At 42.0% G+C, this 23,637-nt stretch overlaps 1 protein-coding gene across 2 annotated transcripts; it reads right to left on the reverse strand.

Annotated features, from left to right (window-relative positions):
- Positions 1-471: 471 nt before the first annotated feature.
- On the reverse strand, positions 472-23,321 carry ASB2 (ankyrin repeat and SOCS box containing 2; the record flags this gene model as incomplete). Of its 2 annotated transcripts, XM_079537307.1 has the most annotated exons (10): positions 23,205-23,321; positions 17,577-17,859; positions 15,988-16,086; positions 12,458-12,624; positions 11,693-11,848; positions 10,468-10,713; positions 7,901-8,072; positions 3,378-3,939; positions 1,397-1,550; positions 472-608 (listed from the first exon to the last, which is right to left on the reverse strand). In XM_079537307.1, exons 2-10 carry the CDS (start codon positions 17,819-17,821, stop codon positions 472-474), a joined length of 1,938 nt encoding a protein of 645 aa, XP_079393433.1. In that variant the 5' UTR covers positions 17,822-17,859; positions 23,205-23,321. The 2 variants fall into 2 exon arrangements, with proteins under 2 accessions (XP_079393433.1, XP_079393434.1); XM_079537308.1 differs by lacking the exon at positions 23,205-23,321 and having other exon boundaries at positions 17,577-17,871.
- Positions 23,322-23,637: the final 316 nt, after the last annotated feature.

Here is a 23,637-nt window from a genome sequence, read left to right on the forward strand (position 1 = left end):
GAACTATCAGAGAATTAGCAACCAGCACACTGAACAGAAATCCAAAACACAGAGTAGAAACTAAAATAAAAATCTCAGTCAGTGAACGAAATGTAGTTGTTTTCCCAAATATTTTGACTCTTAACAGCTTCTGAAATGTGATCACAGCAAGGATGCTATGCTCCACCAGACACCAGATCAGTGAGTACCCTCACTGGTAGTTGCTTCAGCACTACTCATTTTTCAGCCTTGGCTTTCACTTCTTTTTCTTTGCTAACCAAGTTCTGAAGTGGATCACATGTGCTTCCTCCTGTAAAACCTGATGTTTTGATGTCCACTCCTTTTTCTTCTCACTCACTCCAGAAGCTTATTTCTTGTAAATCAATCATTGGAAGGCACTTGACCAAGCCAGCAACTTGGTGTGTGCCACTGTCATGCTGATGACTCTGAGTGACATGCCAGGAAGCTGCTGAAAGTCTACCATGCTTGAAGTCACTGTGTGTAATCATGCTGTAAGTATCGAATCAGTCTGTATGGAAGAGGCAATGTGTCAATGAGTTTAATGCGATTTCTTCCAATCAAGCTTCGTACCTTGACACGACAAAGATGGGCAAGAGGTCGTGGAGGCTCTGAAAGAGAGACATGTCAAAAATGTGAACTGAACAGATTTAAACTTGAGAGGGACATCCATGTCTGTGGCAAGAGGAAAATGGGAGGAGGAGAAGTAAAAATAGAGGCTTTGTCTGCAATGGTGAGGTGATGTGTCTGCTCATTCATTCCGAGGCATGACATAGGGAAGGAAGTAGGGCTGGAGGATGGGGTGCTGTATCCCATGACAGCCTAGCAGTGGGCTTTCTAGGAGGATTTAAGCAAGATGCTTCAGAGTACTCAGCCTCACCACTGAAAATAAATGCAATACATTCTCAGTTTATCTTCATGCTGGACAACTAATTCTGATAATACCTGTGAAAGTCTTTGGATCTTGTGAGAAAGGATATTTTGGGAGAGCCGTGGGTGCTTGCTGTCCTGCTGGTGTCCACCTGTGGAGGTGGTCACCTTGTCTACTTGCCCTCATCTGCCTACATCACAGGTTCAGACAAATGAGGCTTCATGCTCTGGCAAGGCTTATTTCCAGTGGGCCAGATCTACATCTGGGGTAAATTCAACATCACGAAGTCAACATACTCCAGCACTTTCTAGTGCCTAATACTAGGTTGAAAAATTTAATTCAATTTCAGTAGGGAAATCCTACTGAGTTTAGGGGATGGATACTGACTGTATGATTCTGCAGAGGTCAGGTTAAAAACCTACAGGGCTTTTCAATAGAAAAAATGGAAATGTAAGAGGAAATGGTGACTGACATTTTGAATCCAACAGTGAGAATATTTGTGGCAGATTCTTTTCTGAGTAACCATACCTGCTTTTTCTTTAATGACAGCCCAGTCCTCATAGCTGTCTATATGCTCCTTGAGCCGGGAACAGAGCTGGACGTTACCCACATAATCCAGGAGAACATCAATAATTGGCCCAGCCCAGCGACTTATCTCTGGAGTAGACACCATATCACAAAACTTCAAGAAAAAAACAAATTTGCAACAGTCAGTGAAAGATGAATGCACCTATAGAAATTATAACAGCAAAACCAACCCTGACTACTTTTGTAGTCTTTCTACCAACTGTAGAGGCAACTTCCAGTTTTACCTCAGAACATTTTTTACTAAAGCCCCGTTTAATCGTCCTTATTTAGGTCTGGACCAGGCACAGCCTCCCTTGCCCATAGAGCAAGATGCAGAGCACTCTGAGCTTTAGGATGGAGAGCTACGGAGATTCTCAAGCAGTGATCTGACTTTAAGTAGATTCATTTCAAAAAATTTGCCTTCCCACTTTAATCTAAATGCGTGTTATACCAGACAGCTTCATCTATCTCTATTTGGGTGATACACATGTTGAAGATATCTGTGGATTTATCTACATGTGAGCAGTTGAATAAGTTAAGGTGAACTAAATCATGCTGTGCAGATAAGAGCTCAGACACATGGCCAAACACAATTGAACAATGGTCACTTATGCACTATACATCATCTTAGTCACTGAGACTGTCTGTAGGCACCCTCCAAGCCTACCCCAAACAGGAGAGATAATGCACCAGCTTGAATCTCTTTCAGTTTAAGCTCATGTAATCACATATGATCATACATGTATGAGCCCTAAGTCATAATGAATTAAGCCCTTGCGTGGATACTCTTATCCAGAAATAAAATATTATTACATCTATGAAGAATAAAACTACAGAAAATCGTAAGATCTTTTCATTCAAGGTCAAAGCATTCACAGCAGCATGTACTGCTCTTCTGACTTTGCTTCTCTGAGCATTTCCAGAAAAATTAGATATAATGATTTTGGGAAGACCCCAAAATCCAGTGGGCAATCCAGAGTTTCCTACCTGAATTGTTCATAGGAAATGTTGTTTGGGATATCTGACATTCTCCAGTGCCTGCTCCTATGCCATTGCCATGCAGTTGCATATACAACATGCAAACTGAGAATCTGCACTACACCTCCAAAGAGTAAATCCACTCTCTCAGAGCTTAAATGAAGATACACTTTCAGTGTAATAAAGCACTATATCTTACTGTTCTCTTTTTGACTCCAACTAGAGAGGTTGCCTTCTATTTTCCTTCTCTTCCTCATTCAAACGCTCAATCTAAAAATATATTTTCCAGACTAAAAATGTTCCCGAACAGGTTACAGGAAAAGATACAGAACAAAATGAAGCAGAAGGCAAACCTGCAACAACAGGCCCTGGGACGGTCTCAGGAGCGAAGTAGCTCTGCTTTTGGGACGCACCGCCTGAAGTCTCGGCAGGCCCCTGAATGCCCTCTCGTGGCAGAAAGATGCTTCATTTCTCCCGCTCACGGTTTTGGCACCGCAATTCGGGAACCGGGTGCTGAGACAGCAAGCATTTTTCTGCATTCATTTTCATAGGAAATGCTAATTCAGTAGAATCAGTAATTATTTGTAGTTATGTATTTTTCAAATAAAACAATCATTACAGAGTTTCTACTGCCCATTTGACCCTGTCTGACAAGAAAATATATTTCAGTTCTGGCACCTCATGTCTAGAGGAAAAGAGTATTGTGGATCTGACAATAAAAGCTGTCAAGATGGCTATCATTCATCTGAAATTCAGGGTTGGACATCAGCAGCTTTTGCCTGTGCCCACATTGTCACTGAATGTGCAGTTGAAACACTCATTGAATTTTACAAAGCCTTATTTTTATGTAAAAAAAAGGATCTTCTCTTGCAGGAAAGGTGGGAGAAGAAATATGTGAAGTTATCAAGACACATGGGTGAGAGGTGTTCCCAAAAGTACTAAAGATAGTGTAAGGAGTGCTTACCTGCGTTATGGTTGGTTCTTTGGACAGCTGAGGATCATTAAATCGGTCCCGCCTGTAATTTAAAGCAGGGTGTGGGCAGTTTCCATACTGGCATTGAAAACAGGAACGAGCATCACAGCCGAGATCCAGGAGGTACTTCAGCAGAGAAAGGTACTTCATTGAAAACATGATGGTAGCTGGAAATGTGGTGGGATGGCTTGAAATGTAGGCATCAATATTTGCTCCATGATCGAGAAGCAGTTTCATTGTCTTCAGGCAACCATGGCGTATGGAGATAAGCAGCGGGTTGATGAGGTCAATGTTAGGGTTGGCTCCAGCTTGCAACAGGAGCTCTGTGGCGTAGATATTGTTGTTAAAAACAGCAAAATAGAGAGGAGTGGTGCGTCTGTCCTCGTAAAGGCAGGCTCGTTCATTGGAGAGGGTGGTGTTCACGTCATAGCCAGCATCAATTAGCTCTTCCAAGATGTCATCATTGTTGCGTTCAGCTGCTAAGTGCAAGGGACTGATGCCACTGCGCTTGACACGGATGCGACTAGTCACAGGAATCAGCATGGAGACAATCCTGTCAAGTGGAGAATCAGTGAGCAACAGTGAGTTCTAGGGGATCTTCTGCAAACCTAGCTGTTTAGTAGTAACTGTAAGAGCCTACTAACTTGAGTATAGGAATGATTTGCTCTGAGAAAATCAGTGTCAACTTGAAAACTATCTTCAATTCCCAATGCTTTTACATTGCCAAAAATGTGACAAGTGTTACCCCTCTTTTATGGAGGTGTTTTTTGAAATCATCACCCAGTTTTTTGTGACAATGCCGGCCACAGGGGCAATTACAATGGAAGAAACAATGCGCTTACTCCTTGCCTATCCTGCTCTAGCTCATGAATAGCACAAATGGCAGACACCCAGTCAGGCTTTCCCTGATGTTCTGCACCTCTGCCATCACTCTGTGGACAGCACTCCTCTGGTGCAGATCAGAGGAACTGAATGAGGAAGCAGGGGATCCATCATGATTGCTCTGTGGTGAAGGACTTCATAGGTCACAGCCACAGCAAGAAGCTTGAGACCAGAAAGGGAATGAAACCTCCACTCCTATGGGATTGAGCTGGAATAAGCTACATACTTGGTTTCCAGACCTCCATGTCAGATTTTACAGTTCAATTTCTACTCTGGATTGAGCCCCATACTAGAGGCCCTCTGCACAGCTTTTGGCTTTAGTAAATCTGTGGGGCTATCAACATCCACCCCAAATGCTGGGAGCCAGAATGACAATTAAGAAAGGGAAGAAAAAGAAATAAAAATATTTTCCAGGCTGTGTGCCATGTTTTAGCCCAGGGAGGAAAAAAAAAAAAGTACAGCCAAGTCCTAAGCTCCAGTAATGAAGGATTGCTATTGGAAAGTGTGATGCAGCCTTAAGCACAGCAACATAAATTGAGCTGTTCTCATTACGTAATCGGAAGTTCAAAATATGATGTACAAGGCTCCAGCTATCGTAAATCCATGAGTATTTTTATGTCTCCATAGGCATCACTGGAGCTGCATAATCAAACCCATAGGTTAAACTCTCATTTCCTGCTAATGAAGTTAGATGTTTTAGCTGAGGCACTAGCTCGCTTCTATACAGATAAGGCACCTTAAGAAATAGAATGAGACTAGAAATTGCCAAACCAGAGTCTACCTCCTGCCTATCTGTGAAAACGATTGTTTAGCAGTGAGTTAAGCACATCATTTCCTCCTCTTCCTACACAGAATATATCTGGCAGGCAAGAGCTCTTCTAACATGCAAAGCACATACATAGCGCATCTCTTTTAAGATGCTGTACATGTTCAGCTTGACTGCAATGTCCCTAAAACTTACATTTACATAATGAACTAAGCACAATGTAAACTAGCCTCAGAGAAACCTTTGCCGGTGATGTGCTGAATGATCCTGTGAAAGACTGAGTCTCCACACTCCCAGGAGATGAAAGAAAAGTTGAAGACGCATGACACCTAACAGGGTTATGGTCCCATTTGCATGGTGGACAGCTGATGTTTTCAAGGTTGTTTTACTTCTCATTTTTGAAACAAAGATTTTTTTTTTTTTTTTTTTTTTACATTAAATAAATGTCTTAGGAGAATAAGTGCTTTTTCCAACCCCTTTCTTTCTTTTTTCTTTTCTTTTTTTTTCTTTAAGCATCTTTGGCATCACTACTCTTATAGCACCTTAAGTTTCATCAGGGAGCAGGAGGTGAGTGCTGGTGAGCTGGCAACTTTCCATTATTATCGAATGTTCTATAAGAGCTGAAATAGCAAGAAGGGAGGAGAGTACTGTGAGGACACCATGCCAAGTGCCAACATTCAGTCATCCCATGATCAACTGTTTGAAAATTTAAGAGTCTGTTTTGTTCTTTCCCTCCAGGATATATGCCTCAGTCAGCTCTTCACGTCTGAGTTAAAGATGTTCTGCCTCATTTCTGTCTGTGAGGTCCTGAACCTCTCTGCAGTGATGGCACACTGAGGCTTTATATCCAAATTCTGCAGTGTCCCACACCTTAGTACAGCCCCTCAGATTTTGCTGCGAGGAAAGTCTGGAAATTCTATCAACGTATAACCCGTCTGTTTTCTTCATCCTTCAAAACAACTTGGTTCAGAAATGTGGCGTCTCTACCACCACACATTCCTACCTGGAGGGAGGAAGAACGTAGATAAGTGAAGGTAGTCAAGACTGGACAGACAAGGCTATTGATACTGTCTGTCACAGGGCTGAGACTCATATGCAGTTCTGAAATATTGCTGAGTTACTCCTTACACCTGAAACCTGCTTTTGTGATTTCTATTCATTGGAAATTAAAGGAAGGAGGCAGAGTATCCTTAATATGAATGTGCCAAGAGATGATTGACTTGCATTTACATAATAAATCTGCCTACACTTCACAAAGTCTTCTTAGCTCCCCAGTTTCAAGGGTGAAGGAATTAAATGACAGCTTACACTTGCCTTAGAGCTGATGAGAGGACCTTTATGAACTTTGTGTCAGTACTGACAAGGTGTCGTTTAAAATAAACAAACACCAAGCAACAAGAATTGACAGTTGAGCCTTGGGATCGCATTCTTGGCTTTTTGATAGTAGGGAGATTTTGTGCTCTGGCAAAAAGTTGAAGTGTGGAATTCCAGCAGAATTACGTATTAAATCTTCAGGAATACAAAGAGAGGTCATTTTGAAGGGTATTATTTTACTGAATACCACTGGAATTAACAATAATCAGCCAATTGGACTATAGTTTCATCATTTAGATAAATATTTGTAAGAGAATATCTTTTTTCTTCCTCGTGTACTTCAGTTCACAGCAGTTGGGCAGTTGGGCACAAAAAATTGTGCTCAATCTTTTACAAGTAAACAAACTCAGAGTTTGGGCTGACTTCTTATCTCATGCATGCTGCTGAGTGTTGGCAATAATAGACATGACCTCCAAATCAGGTTGGCTGTTTCTATCATAACATAGGGATGCACTCAGATTGCTGAATTTCCATGTAGATTTGTTTACAGATTGGGCTATCTATCTACTGAGGGAAAATAGAATCAGAGAACTGGTCCAGATTCTATTTACAGATTGGATTCAGATCAATTTACTATACTGTCAGATTAACTATTTTGGAAGCAAACAATTAGAGCTGGGTTTTGTCTCTATCTCATCTAAAATGTGTTTGTTGTCAAAAAAACTGTCTTTCTAAGTTAAACCACAGAGAAAATTTTGAATCATGCCTATATTAGTCTGTGCAAGATATTTATGTATGTGCTAGAAGTATATAAACCTTTTACATAAATTCACACTGAGCCACCTCCTGAACATATAGCTTTCACAAAGCAGACTTACTCCAATTACTCCAGAAAATAAATATCCTTATGTCTATGAAAGTGATTTGAGAAGTGTAATTGGGCTTCCCAAATGGACTCAAATGCTAGGATAAAAGATGCTATAGGAAGGTGTAGTGCTGTCAAAAGATTAATTCCTTAGATGTTGTGAAATGTATGAGAATCTTTTGTAGCAATTTGCAAAAACAGCTGTCTAGAAACAACCTTTGCATTTGGATAACAGTTTCTTACAGGTTTTTGATAGAAATTGTGGTAATGGAGTACTCCACAGTCACCAAAAGGTTCAGTGACTGCAATTAGAAGTATGATTGTATCCTGCAAAAACAGCTGTGGGCTGTGGCAAGGAGTTTAAAGTGAGTGCTAACTTCATATACAGATGTTTTTCTTCATTCCATCCCAAATATATTCTGTGGAGTTCTTCTTAGCCTGCTTTCAAGATACGTGTGGTTATTTAGCTGTAATAAGTGATTTCTAGGCAAAGCTAATGTGATCTTTCACCCCATATTTCTGCTCACAAATCCTATTCATCCTATCCTGCAAACTCATTCTGTTCAGGTTATTGTGATCTCCCTAATTTGTGGTGCTCATAATTGGATCTAGGACATAAAGTCCTTGTGAAAAGGAGAACTTAGGATTTTTACCTAAAAGGTGAAACTAAACGAAAATAAAACTTACTCGCAAATTCCCTTTTTGGCTGCTATGTGAAGAGGTAGGAGGCCATCCTTATTGGCTTTGTTAGCGTCAGCTCCTTGGGACAAAAGAAACTCTACAATATGTACATGTCCATTTTTACAGGCTTCATAAAGAGCAGAAGCACCATCACTGGCTTGAGTGTTTATGTCAGCACCTGGGAAGGAAGAAAAAAAAAAAATTATAGGACCAAAGGGTTGAATCAGATGGGGGCAACATGCACTGAATGAACACGTTAAGTCTCCATAACACTAGAGCTACACCATATGCAGAAAGGTGATGTGAACAAAATCTGATCGTAGCAAAATGAAAATGTTACACAGTTATTTTATAGATCTCCAATGGGTTTTGCCACGATGTTAATTTTATGAGGGAGAGTTTACATGGGGAATCATTTTCTCACTGAGAGATTGCTGGGGAAAGTAGAATGATAAAATGATAACGCACTCAAGAAAAGGAGAAATACACTCAGGATAAAACAGTGGGTATCACCCATCAGTTCCCAGTCATGAATCCAGGCTCCATTCATTTGTATTTCATAGATAAACATTTTAAAATGTGCTTGTTCTTTATTCAACATGTACTTTTCTTTAGACACAACAATTCCATAAGTACTTACGTATTTACACTATCTATATCTATTTATCTATCTATATATATGTATAAAATATTCCTGAGCAAGACTGGGGATTATAAGACTTTAATACATGCTCTCTTAAGTAAATTGCTTTGTGATTCTGTATTTATGACTTATTTATTTAGGCTTATTAATATTGCTTATAATTTCTATATTCAAACTATAAGTGAATTTACACTATTTATACTATATTTTAATTTTAGCGCATATCTAAGCTAAAATTGGATTTTATTACAAGACATCTGCATACTAACCAGAAATAATTCTACTAATCTTTCATTTGAACAAGACTTAGTTCATTTCAAAACTCAGCACTTAAGGACCTAGCTTTTTTTTTCATAAGGCTTCTATTTAGGGTCCAAGTGGTAAATGTTAGCTAAGAAAGGATGAATATTTTTAATGAGGTTGTAGTATATTTTTTCTTGTACTCTAGTGGATGCTTGTCTTAATAAACAACAAGCAAAAAATAAACCAAGCCCTAATACTCTTTGACCACAGACAATATGGAATCTTTATGTTTTTTTTGTTCTGTGCTAGATATTTAAGGTCTGAAATACTGGGTTTTGACTGCAGTATACTGCAACATGCAATGTACTACGCTGTCCTGAGAAAGGCTGTTTTATATGTATCCTAAATGAGTATGACAGTTCACTGGAGTTTTGCTTCTAAACTCCAATAAAGGAACCAATCAGTCTTCTATCAGATCGCGAAAGCTCCCTGCCAAAGAGAATATTTCCTTTTGCTCTCACCCCAAAATGAAACATCTGTGTTGTGTTTGGCCCTTTGAAAATGTTGTAGCTGGAAGCATCAAGAGAATTGCAGTGACAAAGCATAACACAGGACTATGTTATAATGAAAAAGAAATGAAAAAGAAAACCTTCTTATGATGAACATTGCTCATCGTAAACAATGCAGTGATATAATTTCTGGTATTCTCAGAGGAGTTTTAGAAAGCTTGAAACAATTGAATAGTTTTATTGGATTTTCTCTTGTGTATTTTTCTCAAAATTGAACTTTAAGGAAATCATAATGTCTAAGTTGAAACACAGATCACATTCCAGTGTAATTTCTAAAATTGTAGGCAGTTTGATGGACTAAATGGTCATACAGAACTGCCTTGACAGTGTTAGCTGAACGGCAGATTACATTTTTTTTGGTTGTTCCCTGTCTTTTGTATCTTTCATAGCCATAATAACTGCTTTATAAGTTTTTCATATATTTACTGCCATTTAGCTTTCCTTTCACAAGTGCAGGATCCAATTCTTACCTACACTGAAGTATTAGTCCACTGCAGGGATAAAATATGCTTCAGAATGGTAGTAAAATCTGTGCCCTTATTTACATGACTTGAGCAGTAAAAGGTAGGTTTAGTGTAAATAAAAATCAAATTCACTCTGCCTATATGTTTGAATACATACACATGAGAGACTGAAATTGCTTCTCCTTGGTGTAAATCCATTAACTATACAATAGGACTTTGTTTTCAGCGGTATTCATTACTGGAGGAGAGCTAACCTTGTCCATTAGTGGCACATGTTTGTGAGCAGATGGGATTGGCTAATGTTCAATTTCTGCCATCTCTTACCACCTACAGTTTTCTTTTATGACTGGATTTAGACTACACGTGCACAGCAATATAGGTTTTAAAAGCTGTAAGGCAATTCAATTAGAGAGCACCATATTATTTCCCAATGTAGGTGGCCTCAAATGGATGCTAAAGAAATGCATGTGTGTAGACTATGCTCTCTAAAAGACCCTACACAAACTGCTATCTGGAGCAAAAGGGTTTCAGCAGCTCTACAGGCTAGTACTTATCTACAAAGATAGAAAAGCTGAGACAGGGAAAATTAATGGGACCTTTGAAATATCAAGGATGAAACAAGCAATGGTGTATCAATGGCACAACTCTACTCACCACATTTTGCCAGGTACCTCAGAGCTTCCAACTGCCCACTCTCAGCTGCCACAAATAAAGAAGTGATCCCATAGGTATTTGTAGACTCAATCTTGGCACCTCCTTTCACCAGGATATCCATAATCTCCAGGTCATTTCTGGAGACAGCCTCATGGAGAGCAGTCCATCCTCGATTGCAGCGGTGGTTGGTATCAGCATTGTACTGTACCAGGAGTCTTGCAGCCTCTGCATTCTTGCGCTCACAGGCTGTTTTGAAGAAAAGGGAAGTGAATAGTACAAGCTTATGGAAAGAGTCTGTGTGTTCTGGGTATTCCTTTCACAGGGTACAAACAAAAGAACACAGGTTGGCCACATTGAATAAGCCAATAGATCCATCTTGTTCAGTACAAGGGGTAATGCTGCTGGCAAAGAACACTATCTGGGACTTGTACAGGATGCAGCAATGAAGTCAGACTTCATTCTGGGCCTGCAGGAGACTGTGTCATTTGCAGGCATGTGCCAAGTATAGTTCTGAGGAAGATCAAGCACGGCTTTGTACTGGCTGGACATCACAAAGGGAGATGACAAGGGACAGAATATAATTTATGAAGGAAGAATGTAGAACGGCATGAAGATAGCATGACCTGAACATTCTGTTTGCAAATTCTGAGTAAAGTTACTCTGGACCTTATTGTTCTGAACTACGAGTAAGTTTCTATATAGATAAGAAAATGAGGGGAAAAAAAGAGTCAGCAGGAAAAGATCCTTACTAAATATTAACAAGGGGAGTCTATAGAACTCTGTCAGCCTGCAATTCACAGCTCAGGACCATCCTCAGAAAATAGTACTTTCTTGATAATTTTTATTCAATCAGTTTGTTCACTACTCCTTGAAACCCAGTCTGTCAGGCTTCCTATACATTTTTACTGTGGCACCCCAAACCAAAGGCACTCGAAATAAGCAGCTACATTTACAATTAGGTTTTGTTGTACAATGTGCAGACAGGTAGGACAGCATGTATCATAGTAGTTGTTGCTCAGGAAGGCAACAGGGCCAACTTCCTTTAAGGTGAAATGTCTAGATGTGGCACTGAGGGACATGGTTTAGTGGTATGTTGGACTGTGGTGTTCTCCAAACTTAATGATTCTATGATTCTGTGATTCTACGCCTGAGATGAACAAGGTAGGGTCAATACTGTGAGATCTCTCCTCGTGGAGCTCATTATCCTGGAAGCTCTGGACCTCACCTTTGTAGAGGGGAGTTTCTCTGGCCTTGTTAGAGATGTCAGGCTCAGCTCCAGCCTGCAGCAGGGCAAGCAAGCAGTCCAGGTTGCCCCGGCAAGTGGCCAGGAAGAGAGCTGTCTCCTCATTGAGGGTGCGCTGGTCAATCGTGCCAGGATATGCTGTGAAGAAATCGTAAGCCCAAGGACATTATGTTATAGAGTTGTACAAATATCTGTAGCACCTTCAATCCTTATGGTTTTAGATGAGCTTTTGTTCATTCTTGCTTTTCAGTAAACAAAGTAAAGAATATACAATGAGTTATTATCAATCAGATTAATCATTGACTCAGATTAAAATGTTCATCTGTGCCCAGTAATAATGCAGAAAGCTGTTAAGTAACTGCACTTCAGCAGCAGTTCGAAAACAATTTGCAGTAGTTAAACACCTTCAGTCACTGGCAAGGAAGTTCTGGTTTCGATCTTCAGCTAGTGGGACACTGATGCCAGCTGTGGATTCCAAGTAGCCCACAACAGCCAAGATTCAAGCTACAAGGCTTTACTGTGAGAAGTCTGGAGCTTGACAAAATCTATCCAAGCATCACTTTCTCCTGAAGATCCTAACTTTTAAGGCTTCCCTCTGGAAGCCTATCCTCAAAGATAAAGTGAAATTAATATGCAGTCATAGAAGCTGAATAATGCTTCACACATAGTATTGGACAAGGACTAGTATGATACTAATTCTGCTATTATATTCTTCCTTCTTTTGTAATTAGTTTTAATTTCACTGACCTTTTTGCAACAGGCGCAGGCAACCCACTTGGCCATAGTATGCAGCTTCATGGAGGGGTAACCAACCGTCCTTATTAGGTTCAGAAAGGTCTTTTCCTGATTTCATCATGTTGCAAATCTCTTTTTCATCTCCATCCCTGATTGCTGCTACCACAGGGTCAAGTTCTCTTTAAAACAACATTAAAACCTGATTACTGCTTCCTTCATTACTGAGAGGTCTTTTGCAGCAATATCATTTTATCATTTGAACAAAACAATGAACTCCTACAGCTCATATGCTAAGAATTTATACCTAGCTATAGGGCCTCTGGAAGTGAAATTTATCTATCTGCTCTAATTAGTTTATTCATAACAGATCAGAATAATCTCTGTCTGGATGTGCTGATCTCTTTCCATAGAACATAAGGAAGATGTGGCTAAACTTTGACATAAATATTATTATTTCAGATATCTGTAGTTGAGTAAGTCCAATTCTACATTGTCCATGGTTGTGATAATTACATCACCTTACCATTTGCTGACCCAAATGGCAAGACATTTCCATATATCTCAAAACCAAGTTCAGTTTAGAGAAGAACTGCCCCTTTCCATCACTGTAGATAATTTTAGTTTCGATTTGCAGGTGGCTTAACCTTAAAGAAGAAGTTCTTAGTTAATCTTGTTCTTGTGTTCTAGAGGTACTTCTCATTTCCCTTGAGAAAGTCTGTTTTCAGAAGCTGGCTGAGCCAGACATCTTTTTTGATGTTATCTAATTCTGAGCCTTTTAGGAACTTAGCAAGAGGCTCACTGATAACCTAGAAAAAGCATGAAGTACTGCATGCCACCAAAAAATGAAGCATGATGAGCACCCTGCAGGTGGGCTTCTCTCTGACAAGCCTTTCCTTTACTAACCTGCATCCTGTGCAGACCCAGAGGTGATCTGTGCCTTCCGGAATCAACAGGCTGTCTGGCTGTGCCAAGAGAATGCAGCCACTGCTTCCTTATTTTGAGGCAGCAAATTGCCAAGATCCAGGGCAGTAAATATCCCAAGGCAAAAAGCATTCTTCCTGTTCTAATGGCCACTTGCAAAAAAGTCCACATGGGTTATATTTTCAGAGAGAAAAAATGTAAGGATGCTGAAAACCTAGGAAAGCCTGTGGTCTGGGGAGGGAAGTGTGTGTCTCAGGAAGAGCATTAGCACTGCCATAGTAGGAATACAATAAGCAATGAAGGTTGTGAATGAAAGCAGTAGTGGGAAAGTCCAGAAACTTTGATTATGAGAGGAGATCTAGAATGCCATTGAAGGGTGAGACCAGAGACAGAAAAATATGTGCAGCTCAGTATGCATGTGAGTTCCCAAAAAACCACGTAATTGGTACAATCTCTGCATTTACTGCAGGTTGCAGGAGAAGCATGCCAAGGAATAGAGAAAGATACCATTCCTTTGGTGCCACTTGTTCTCTCTTTATATCTGGAAGCAGCAATCTCAGGACAGCAGAGTCACAAAAATAGCTACACTTGAATAGGGGGAAGGTACTGGACAAAGCCAAGTGTGGTAACATAAAAAACAAAAACCAAGCTGGTAAGATAACAGCTAGAGCACATAGCTGCTATCCTGGACATAGCTGGCCAGAAGGAATACACTTATCTCTTGATAGCTGAAGTGCTGACGTCCTGGGGACTCTGCTGCATCTTCATACTACCAAAAGTATCCTGAGGACTACAGCTAAAATTGCTAGCTTCTAAGGGATAAGTAATTTTTATACAGGTGCTTGAAATCCAGCATTTTGCCACAGTCACACATCAGCAATTGGTGTGTTTGGGAGAAAAGGAGGTGGGGATCCTTAGCAATCTCTGGTACAAGGAGGCTGAAGCCATCTGTTGTTTTGTGCAAAAGTTCACGTTACATAGGCTGGGTTGTTCACCACAACCCTGCAACTGGGCACATGATGGAGTTATCAGCACTGAATGAGTCACTGCATGCAAGGTTGGTATGGCAGAAGCCCCTGGGTGGTGCTGGCACACAGCAAATGCAAAGTGAGTCACGTTTGCTGAGGCCTCAGTGAAAGCAGACAGCACATCTTATCGTTGATAGGGTTAAAAATGTGTGAAGAATCAGTTATTATTCTGCTTGAGCCCTCAAATGTTGAATGAAGTAAACTTCTGTTGAGATCCTTGACCTTAAATGATTCCTAAGTAAGAAGAGGGGTTTGCTGGACCAGGCTGTGGATGCTGTAGCCAAGTAAATTTCAGATCAGTATAGAAAGTTTAATGAATCTCCACATGAAATTCTTGTTTTCTGCCGGTCTCATATTTGGCAGTTATAACAAATAACCGACACATTCTGCTGCTTGGATTTCATCAGAAATAGAAAAAAAATAGCATTAGGATGATGGAATGAGTCTGAAGTTCTGATGAAATCTTAACCTTAAGGGCTCATCAAAAGAATTACTGCATTTCAAAGGCCAGTAGCCAAGCTCATAAATACTCATTGCAGAAGAGATGTATGGCAAGGTCAGTTCTGAGTGCTGAAGAGGTTCAGAGGAGCACAGAAGGGTTCAGAAGCTTCTCCTTTTACTGGCATCCTGGTGAGATGCAAGCAGCAGGAAGGAACACTATCTCTCCAGGTGAACTCAGCTATCAGCTGTGACTGCCTCTAAGATTAGGGCCCTAAAATTGCTTTGCCAGCATGCTCCCCTGTGGCTTTCCAGCTACACATCTGCTCTCACATAGGAGGACTGGTTTATCAGTGTAGTCCCAGCCTTCACTGTGGACCAAGATCTGTTGAACTATGTGATGCAGGAAAAGTCATCATCCTTCCAGTCATCACACCCAGAAGAGTATGATAAGGTATGCTAGAAGTGCAGAGCACTTCAGTTCATGAGAGGGTGCAATTTTCGTGGTACCAAGGGGAGGTGGTAGATGATGGGGATAAATGGGGACCCCAAGTTCCAGCAGAGAGGCTTTCACAAGTATCAGGGAGGGCAATGTCAGCAGAGAGAGGAGACAGAGCCTGGATCAGCCCAGGTGCAAGGAAAGATGGGGGAGAATGTAAAGAGGGGAGACGGAAGGAAGAGGACTGGTAGAGCAGTAGTCACTGCAACCATGTATCCATGGAGGGTCTTGAATAGAATAAATAGTTCCAAACTGAGAGATAGAAAAGTTAGAAAGGAGTTTTTTTCTGCAAGGCACAGAAAAATGCTGCTGCAACTCTTTGGTACAGCAGGTGTCTGTATCTACTCTGTCTTGAAAAAGGCTGAAATAATCCTGTCATGGTCTGGACACTTCCACTATACCCACACACTGGATTGGGCCACCCCCATGCAAATGGGCGTAGCATTCAGCAGCATTCATAAAACATCACTTTGAGAGCCTGGACTTTCCCACCTTGTTTATATACTGTGGTAGAAGATTGCTTTTCACATTTTTCCCCAGAGCTGTCAAATGACCCAGAGTCCCCGGGGATATGTGCACTGGAGGGATGAAGAGTTATGAAGGGAGAAAAGAGAGCAAGGCAGATGTGGGACAGGAGAAGGAGGGGAGGCACTTACATGGGCTGGGCTGTGCTGCAGAGGCTGCCGTCGTACCTTCGCCTGACTGCCCAGGCTGCCCCTGCGTTGGGTGGCTGAATGCGGCCTCTGGCTGCCAATCTGGAGTGGTGACGACATGAATGAAATGAAGAGAAATACTCCGAATAAGAGAAACAGGTCATGTTGAAGCAGAAACAGAGACACGCATCCGCAGAGGCAGAGAGAGAAAGCGTGGCGGTCAGGGCTTTGAATAAAAGCAGATGGCCACAGCTTGCTCTGTGCTGGATTCAGCTGCTCTCTCAGCTCGAGATTATTTTTGGCCCTCTGAGGAAGCGTCAGGGGATTCAAATGACCATATAAGACTACAGTGAGGTTAACCCTGCTGCCACCACACAGGAAGCAGACATACGGCAAGGCAACATTCATCACCTCCCCAAGTGTCACGCAAGTAGGTCTGAGCAGGTGCCGGAGGAGGACATGTCTCTACCAAGTGGTTGAAGGGCACAGCAGCACTACAAATCTGGAGCTACAGTGCTGCAAAGGCTCTGCTGGGAGGTTGAATGCTGCTGGCATGAGGCAAAGGCAGGGGATGCAGAGAGCAGAAGATGCAGCTTTGTGCTAAAAGCAAGGACTCCTGAGGAGGACAAGACTAACTGGCTGGGGAAGTCCTTATTACGCACAGCACCAGGTCCTCACAGAAGAGCTGACATTGCAAATGCACTGCAATGACCCCGAGAAGCCACTGGATCAGGAGATCAGCTGGATCGGGAGTACACTGTAAAGCATCCCTGTTCTGCAGCTAAGCATGCTTCCAGCTCCTCATATTGCCCCACATTTCCCAGACTTGGGATCCAAAAAGAGCAGCAGAGTTGAGATAAAGGAAGAGGAACAAATCTGCATTTTCTTCAGGATTATTACAAAAATACTTTAAAGGATATTTTTGCATCTTCCTTGTTTATGGGGAGATTTTCCACCCTCTTTCACTCTCTTCTAGCCCTCCTTCCCTTTTCTAACCTCCTTCCCCTTGAGAAATCAGCCTTTAAAGAAAAAAAAAGGAGTAGGATGCCTGCTTTGGCAGCAGGTTTCCACAGTTGCTACGTGGCTACGTGGTGCCTGCATGGCTGGATGCCTGGAGCTGCGCTTGGCAGGGGCGGTGTGCCTGTGACCAGACCTGGACCTGAAATAACCACATCCCCCACAGCATCTAAAAGGTGGCCAGATCACACTGTTTTATATGCTGGTTTTTGGCCTCTCTCCTATGTTTTCCCATAACAAACACTGTGCTCCCTCCCTGGCAAAGCTGCAGCCTGGAGTGCAGCATGGCAGAAGAGAGCTGCTGGTTTCTGCAAGAGCTTCTTAACTTCAGGAAAACACACAGCAGTGCCCCTTTCTGGTTTAATTTATTGCTTAAACCAGACAGCTCCAGGCTGATTTTCATTTCACTGTGAGGGTGTAAATTGTTGACCTCACTGGATTTATAGCAGGCTCTGACTTTTAAACTAATGACAGACTCTCAGACCAAGCGCACGAAGCTGCTTGGCAAAGCTAATTAGAAGGGCATGTGTTTTGACGGAGGAAGCTGGCAGGCAGCACATTTGTTGCTCACTCACCTTTGCCAAGGGTAGAGGTGGTAGGGAGGGTTGTGGCTGTTGGCACGGCTGGGGGCAGCTGCCTCGCTGGGACCCCCTCCCAGTGGCTTTGGGTGGCCCTGGGCTGCTGCCTGGCCTACCGGATCCTCCCCCAGGCTCTGCTGGATGGCCATGTTGATCAGCTCGTCCTCACTCATGCTGCTGTATAGACTATATTCCTCACAGCTTATTGTTTGTCTTTGGCTCTTCGTTGTCGTTGTAGCCATTTTTGTCTTTTTTTTTTTTTTTTTTGTGTGTGTGTGTCCTTTAAAAGAAAATTATGGTGATCAAAATGTGGAAAATGAATGAAATTCAAACATCTTGTTCTTTGTTCATCTCTGCCTCAGGTGGATCGGCCAATAAATCTTTCAGAAATCCTTCAACAGGGAGAGAACATTATCAGTCAAATCTGCACATGAACTTAGTGAACAAACTCCTTCCTATCACGTACAAACATCTGATGCGCTTGTTGATTAAAAAGGGAAGAGAGCTGCTGCAAGCAAGGCAGGTTCTTATCTACTCCTCCTGGTTGCCACAATTCAAGAGAAAAATAGGTAAAGGAAATCCTCATCAGATTAAAGAGAAACAATTCTGAAGTCACCAGTGAACATCTTTTTCTGTGTGTTTTTTGTTGTTTTATTTCTTGCTCTAATGGCAGAAAGTTATGGGAGAAAATTTGTCTGTCTGCAGGTTTTCTGCAAGGGCAAGTTCACTGCCACTGTAAAGCAACTCAGTAATTTCTTCTGCCCTGAGGATCACTTTAGCAACATGCAAAGCTATTCTTTGAAGTGACTTTCTTTGTTTCACTCATCTAGCAGAGCAATGTGACGATGTTCAGTTTCACTTCTGATTTTTTCCGTTCACAGAGGAAAGTTCAAGGTCATCAGCCTTAAGACTTAAGGTAAAACCCTCTGAAAACTGGTGTTGAGAGCTGGAAAGGAAAGAAGGGGAAAACACCTGGGAACACTCAGAAATCACAGAATGAGTGCATACTCTCACCATCAAACAGACTCAAAAAAGGCAAATAACCACTGAATTTTCAGCAGTGATAGGGATGTATTAATACCATGCAGTGTGCACAGAAAATGCCTACATTATGATGTTCTAGAAGGATCTCCTTCAGATGCCCGAGGCATTCTGGCCATCAGTGTCCATGAGACAAGGGCTTGTATCATGGGAGATGGTGGAAAATCTTGGCTCTTTAAGATGACAGTCCCAACCTGGGGGAAATAGTAACTCCCCATATGGAGCAGACAGCAGTATATTAGGACACTCACACTCATTTCTTTAACCAAAATTAAGAAAAAAAAATGAAACAGAAAAAGAAAATAATACGGAATTTAAAGCATTACAAGAACTTGAATCAAGACAGAAAAAATTCCACCCTTAGATTTAAGTATTTCACCTCAGAAACTGTGATGCTTGCCACATTCACAGCTCCTTCAGGCTTCAAACATACACCAGAGGAAGTGGGAAAGGGAAGCCCAGCAGATTTTGGATTAGTGTTATGACTCTTTGCAGGGAAGAATCTATTTTGCAGTCATGAAAACTGCCAAAATTTAACCTTCAGTTCAGATAAATAATGCAATTCATTTTTGTCAGCGTTTGTTTTGTTTTTGTCCAGCCTTTCAAGGCTACCCCAGTGGATCTCAGCTCTACTCTACCCCTTGCTGTCCCAAGGAACAGAGCCCAGGCATCAAAACACTGATAACTCCCATACAAGATTTGCTGCTGCCCCATGCCCCAGCTGCTTTGGTGCCTGTCCTTGGCTGCCCTCTAACCTGCAGCTGGCCAAAACCCATGACACAGCCTTGTTTTCCAGCAGCTTCTGCTGCTGCTTGGCTTGTTCAGCTCCTGCCATGCTGGGCAGTATGCTTACAGTCCCACAGCCTAGATACTTACCTAGTGAGTAGTGCTCTGTGGCTGTGTGAAACCCACGGGCTGGAATCAGCGAGCTTGTTTGCAACATTCAGAGCTGCAGTGCCCAGATGTAGGGGCCTGGCCCAGATGGTGACTCAGAGACTTCAACTAAGCTGTCACTTAAGAGGGCAGGACCTTATCCAAAGCTCTGAATGCAGGTGTTGCACAATGACTCTTAGGAGGAGGCAAGAGTGGAGCTAAAGTGTTGTTCTCTGAGGGGAACTTGCACTGGAGGGGTTTAGGGCAGAACCCTCTTCTGCATCCTCTCCAGCCCCACCACCAGCATCCTGACTGTACTGCAGTGGCAAACTGGATTAGGTAACCCTCTTCAACCCCATTGGATCTAGGTAAAAAAGACTTTTCTGGACATCTTGCTCCCTCTCTTTGTCTTTCCTGCCTTGCTGAGGCACAGTGAAATTAAAGGAACATTTTTGAATTTGGGGATTGTTCCTTTTTCACTCTCTTACTTTTGTACAGGTTAACTGGGACCCATCTACTTGAAGAGGAAAGGAAGAAACTCCCTATGTGTTGGTGATCCTCACTAGTCTAAATATTTTGACAGGAGCCCCATGCAGAAACAACAGTGCTGGCAGCAGCTCCCACTACTGACTCATCGCAGAATGTTGTGGGGCCCAAAATAGAGAAAAATTTCAGTGTTGCTCTTTTGAATGACATAACCTTGGTGTGGGTGTCAGGGTCACATGTAGGGGCCACAGCAACTTTCAGGCCCATCCCAGACAGCCAAGCACAGCCTCAGCCATCCTGATCCATATCAGTTCAAGTTGGATTTGAAGCCATTCTCTGTTGAGATTCCTTAGTGGATGGCTGTGAAACCTCAGAGCTCTGATGTGAGTTAATTTCTGTCAGAAGCTGCTGAGATCCAGGAGAGATGTGGCAGCCATACATGTGTGTACCATCTTTTCCCCCTGGGCTGTGCACAGTCACTTGGTGCAACCCTGACCACTTGGACAGCAGTGAAACACCAGCTACCACTTTACAAAAGCCCATGAGAAAAATGAGCTACAGGTGCTACCATCTGCAGTACCAAAGGTGCAAAAAAAAGATCAATCTTTCTTACTACAAATACATGAACTTATTCGGTTAAGCAAGATATGGTCAAGGCAGTCTCCCTGAATTCATCTTGGTTCTGCTTGTTTGCTTCCATACTGCCTATTGTAAATTTGAAATATTGGAGCAGGATATAGAAATGAAATGCTGGGTTAATTGTTTCTCTAGCCCGGGTTTTTTTAGGAGGATTTAATGTCAGGTTGTCCTCTGCATTTCTCTGGCAGCCCAAGAGCCTGTCCTCACACGTGAGCAACACATTGCATCACTTGTACTGTGAACCTGATTTTTAAAGCTGTGGTTGTAGTGCCTATGTTAGTAATCAACACCTTGCCTTCAGGTCTGAATTGCCTCATTAGTGATCTGCCTCATTAGAGACACATCACAGGATATTACTGCCTGTGCAACCATTTAATAGCTCAGTCTGACAAGACCTTCTGGATCTAAATTCATCATTATTTCCAGCTCAGGCCTGACCCTGCTCTCCTAACACAAACAACAGCCCCACCTGGTTTGTAACTTTGCTCTCCTAGCTTCAGTTTAATTGGCTTGAGTTTAAGTGTAGCTCTCAGATCTGTTTCATACAGAGGAACTGTGGGTGCAGGTAAAGCCTAGCAGTGGTCTCAGCAGGGAGGTGCTGGGCAGCCATCCTCTGCCTGGCACCATGAGCAGCTGTACATGGTTCTGGAACCAGAGGTGCTGCTCACAGGGTGACTGCTGAAGCCACTCACCTTGTGGTAAAAGCCACAGGCAAACACAATTAGGGTGCTGTTATATTTGTACTGCAGGCTCTGTCAACATCCAGTGTTTGGGAGAATGGGCCTCTGATCCCTGATGCAACATAAATAAACAGTGAGGTTTACAGCTGGCTTTGAACAAGGAGGACCGCACTGTTTGACACTATTAGCATCTGGAACAACTGGTCCATATGGACAGCATCTCTTCAGAGAAAAGCTAAGCAAGGCTGCCTGTTCTACTTCATAGAATGTAGATTGTAGAATGGCTTAGGTTGGAAGGGACCCCAAGGATCGTCAAGTTCCAACACCCCCGCCACAGGCAGGGCCACCAACCTCCAGATCTGTTACTAGACCAGGTTGCCCAGGGCCCGATCTAACCTGGTCTTGAATACTTCCAGAGATGAAGTATCCATAGCCTCTCTAGGCAGCCCGTTCCAGCATCTCATCACTCTCTCTGTGAAGAGCATCTCCCTGATGTCCAATCTAACCCTTCCCTCCTTGAGCTTAAAACCTTCAGTAGAGCCCAGGCAGTAGAATTATCAGACTTGCTTCTTGCCATCATAGAAGGGTAGCAGGTGAGTGATGAGGTCATCAGGGAGCAGAGCCAGGGACTCTGCCTACCAACACTCTTCATTTATCCCAGTCAACTTGTAACTCTATACAGAATCTCAGCATTTATGGCATAGGGTGTGATAAACTACATCTGTAAAAACAAAATCAAGACTTTGAGAGGCTATAAAAGGGAGAGAAGAGGAATGGTTTGCTTTTTTTGCCTTTTGCAAGGTGTGATTGAGCCCCAGGTTCTGTGGATATCACTCCCTGTGTTTGCCTTTACTTCTGGAAGCAGGAGTATACAAAGGGAAGGTAAACACAGTTGGAAGTCTTTCCATAAAACCAAGCCTACGCTTCAGCTCTTACTGCTACATCTTTCAGGCCAGATCTCTGCTGACAATGGAAACTAGACCAATTTACAGCATTTAAAGTGTTCATGTTTTTGCTTCATTTTAGGGCAGTTTCTAACCAAATCTCTGGTATTTTTGAAGTGTATTTTTTAACTACTGCCAGAAGACAAATGATGTTTCAAAAACAGACACATTTTGAATGCCCATCATATCTGTCAGAGCTGGGGCACTAGAAGAACAACACCTCATGCTGTCCAGCTGTGGTAACAGGCAAAAACATTTTGTAACGACAGCTTATGCAAACCGGTCAAGTTACAGCTCTGTGCTGGAGAGCAAAGCCAGGCATCCCAAAGGAATCCTCTGAGCAAACAAGTCCCTCGTTCGGCCCCAGCTGTCAAAACAGGTCACCTATCAGTCTGGCATGTGTTACGATGCCATGAAGTTCTGATTCTGTGCAAATTATTTACTGGAAATGAATATACCTGCATGCTTTTATTTCTTCTCAGAAAGCATTAATTCATACAGTAATCACTGCAGTATTAACTTTGTGTTGTATCAACCAGAAATTTATAACTGAAAGAAATAATTTGCTGATGTCATCTTTCTTCTTTCACTGTCTTCCATGCTATCATACCTTGCAATGTAATTACAACAACAACAGTTATGAGTAAGTTTTCTAAGCAACAAAGATAAAAGCACTACTGATAAGTAGAAGAAAAATGAGGAAATGACAGAGCTACAGTTCTGCTTAACTCCAGTGACAGTTTTACAGCTTGTGTGGAAAGAACAACAAGAAAAAAATCCAGATCAGTACAACAACAACAACAAAAACAAAACACCCACAAAAGGAAATGACAAACTCAGATGATTTTGTTAGGGTGTTCGGTTACAAACAGTACAAACTGCTATAGGAAGAAGTATTTGCATAGACAGCAAACTGACATTGAAAATGTTAAGTAAATTCAAAACATGCATATTTGTGTTACCTTTTAGTTCTCAAATAAAAGAGTTACGATATTATTGAAATGAATTATCTTCTTGATATAGTCTTAATTCAGAAAATCCTCGTTGGTATTCATCTCCCTGCCTTGTCTGGATGTTTCGATCAACTGCAGGACAGCTTTGAAACTCTCTCGCTTTGAAGCCTGGAGTTTATTTCTGGATCACCCCATGATCAGCGAATACAAGCCAAAATATAAGTTGTTCTGAATCTCAGATTTCCTGCTTGAAGATGCACTGCAGAAACTTTTACCCATTATAAAGTTCTTCTTTGTTGCATTAATGTGAGGAACTTCACTTCATCAAGCATCCTGTAGTTAAATGACACAAAGTTGACCTTTCTATTACATCATTATTTATTGTCCCTGACAAGTAGACCATATAAGGACATGTTTCTGGAACCTAAAGAAAAAAAAGAAA

This window comes from Tetrao urogallus (genome assembly GCF_951394365.1).
Source record: "Tetrao urogallus genome assembly, chromosome: 6".
Classification (NCBI taxonomy): domain Eukaryota; kingdom Metazoa; phylum Chordata; class Aves; order Galliformes; family Phasianidae; genus Tetrao; species Tetrao urogallus.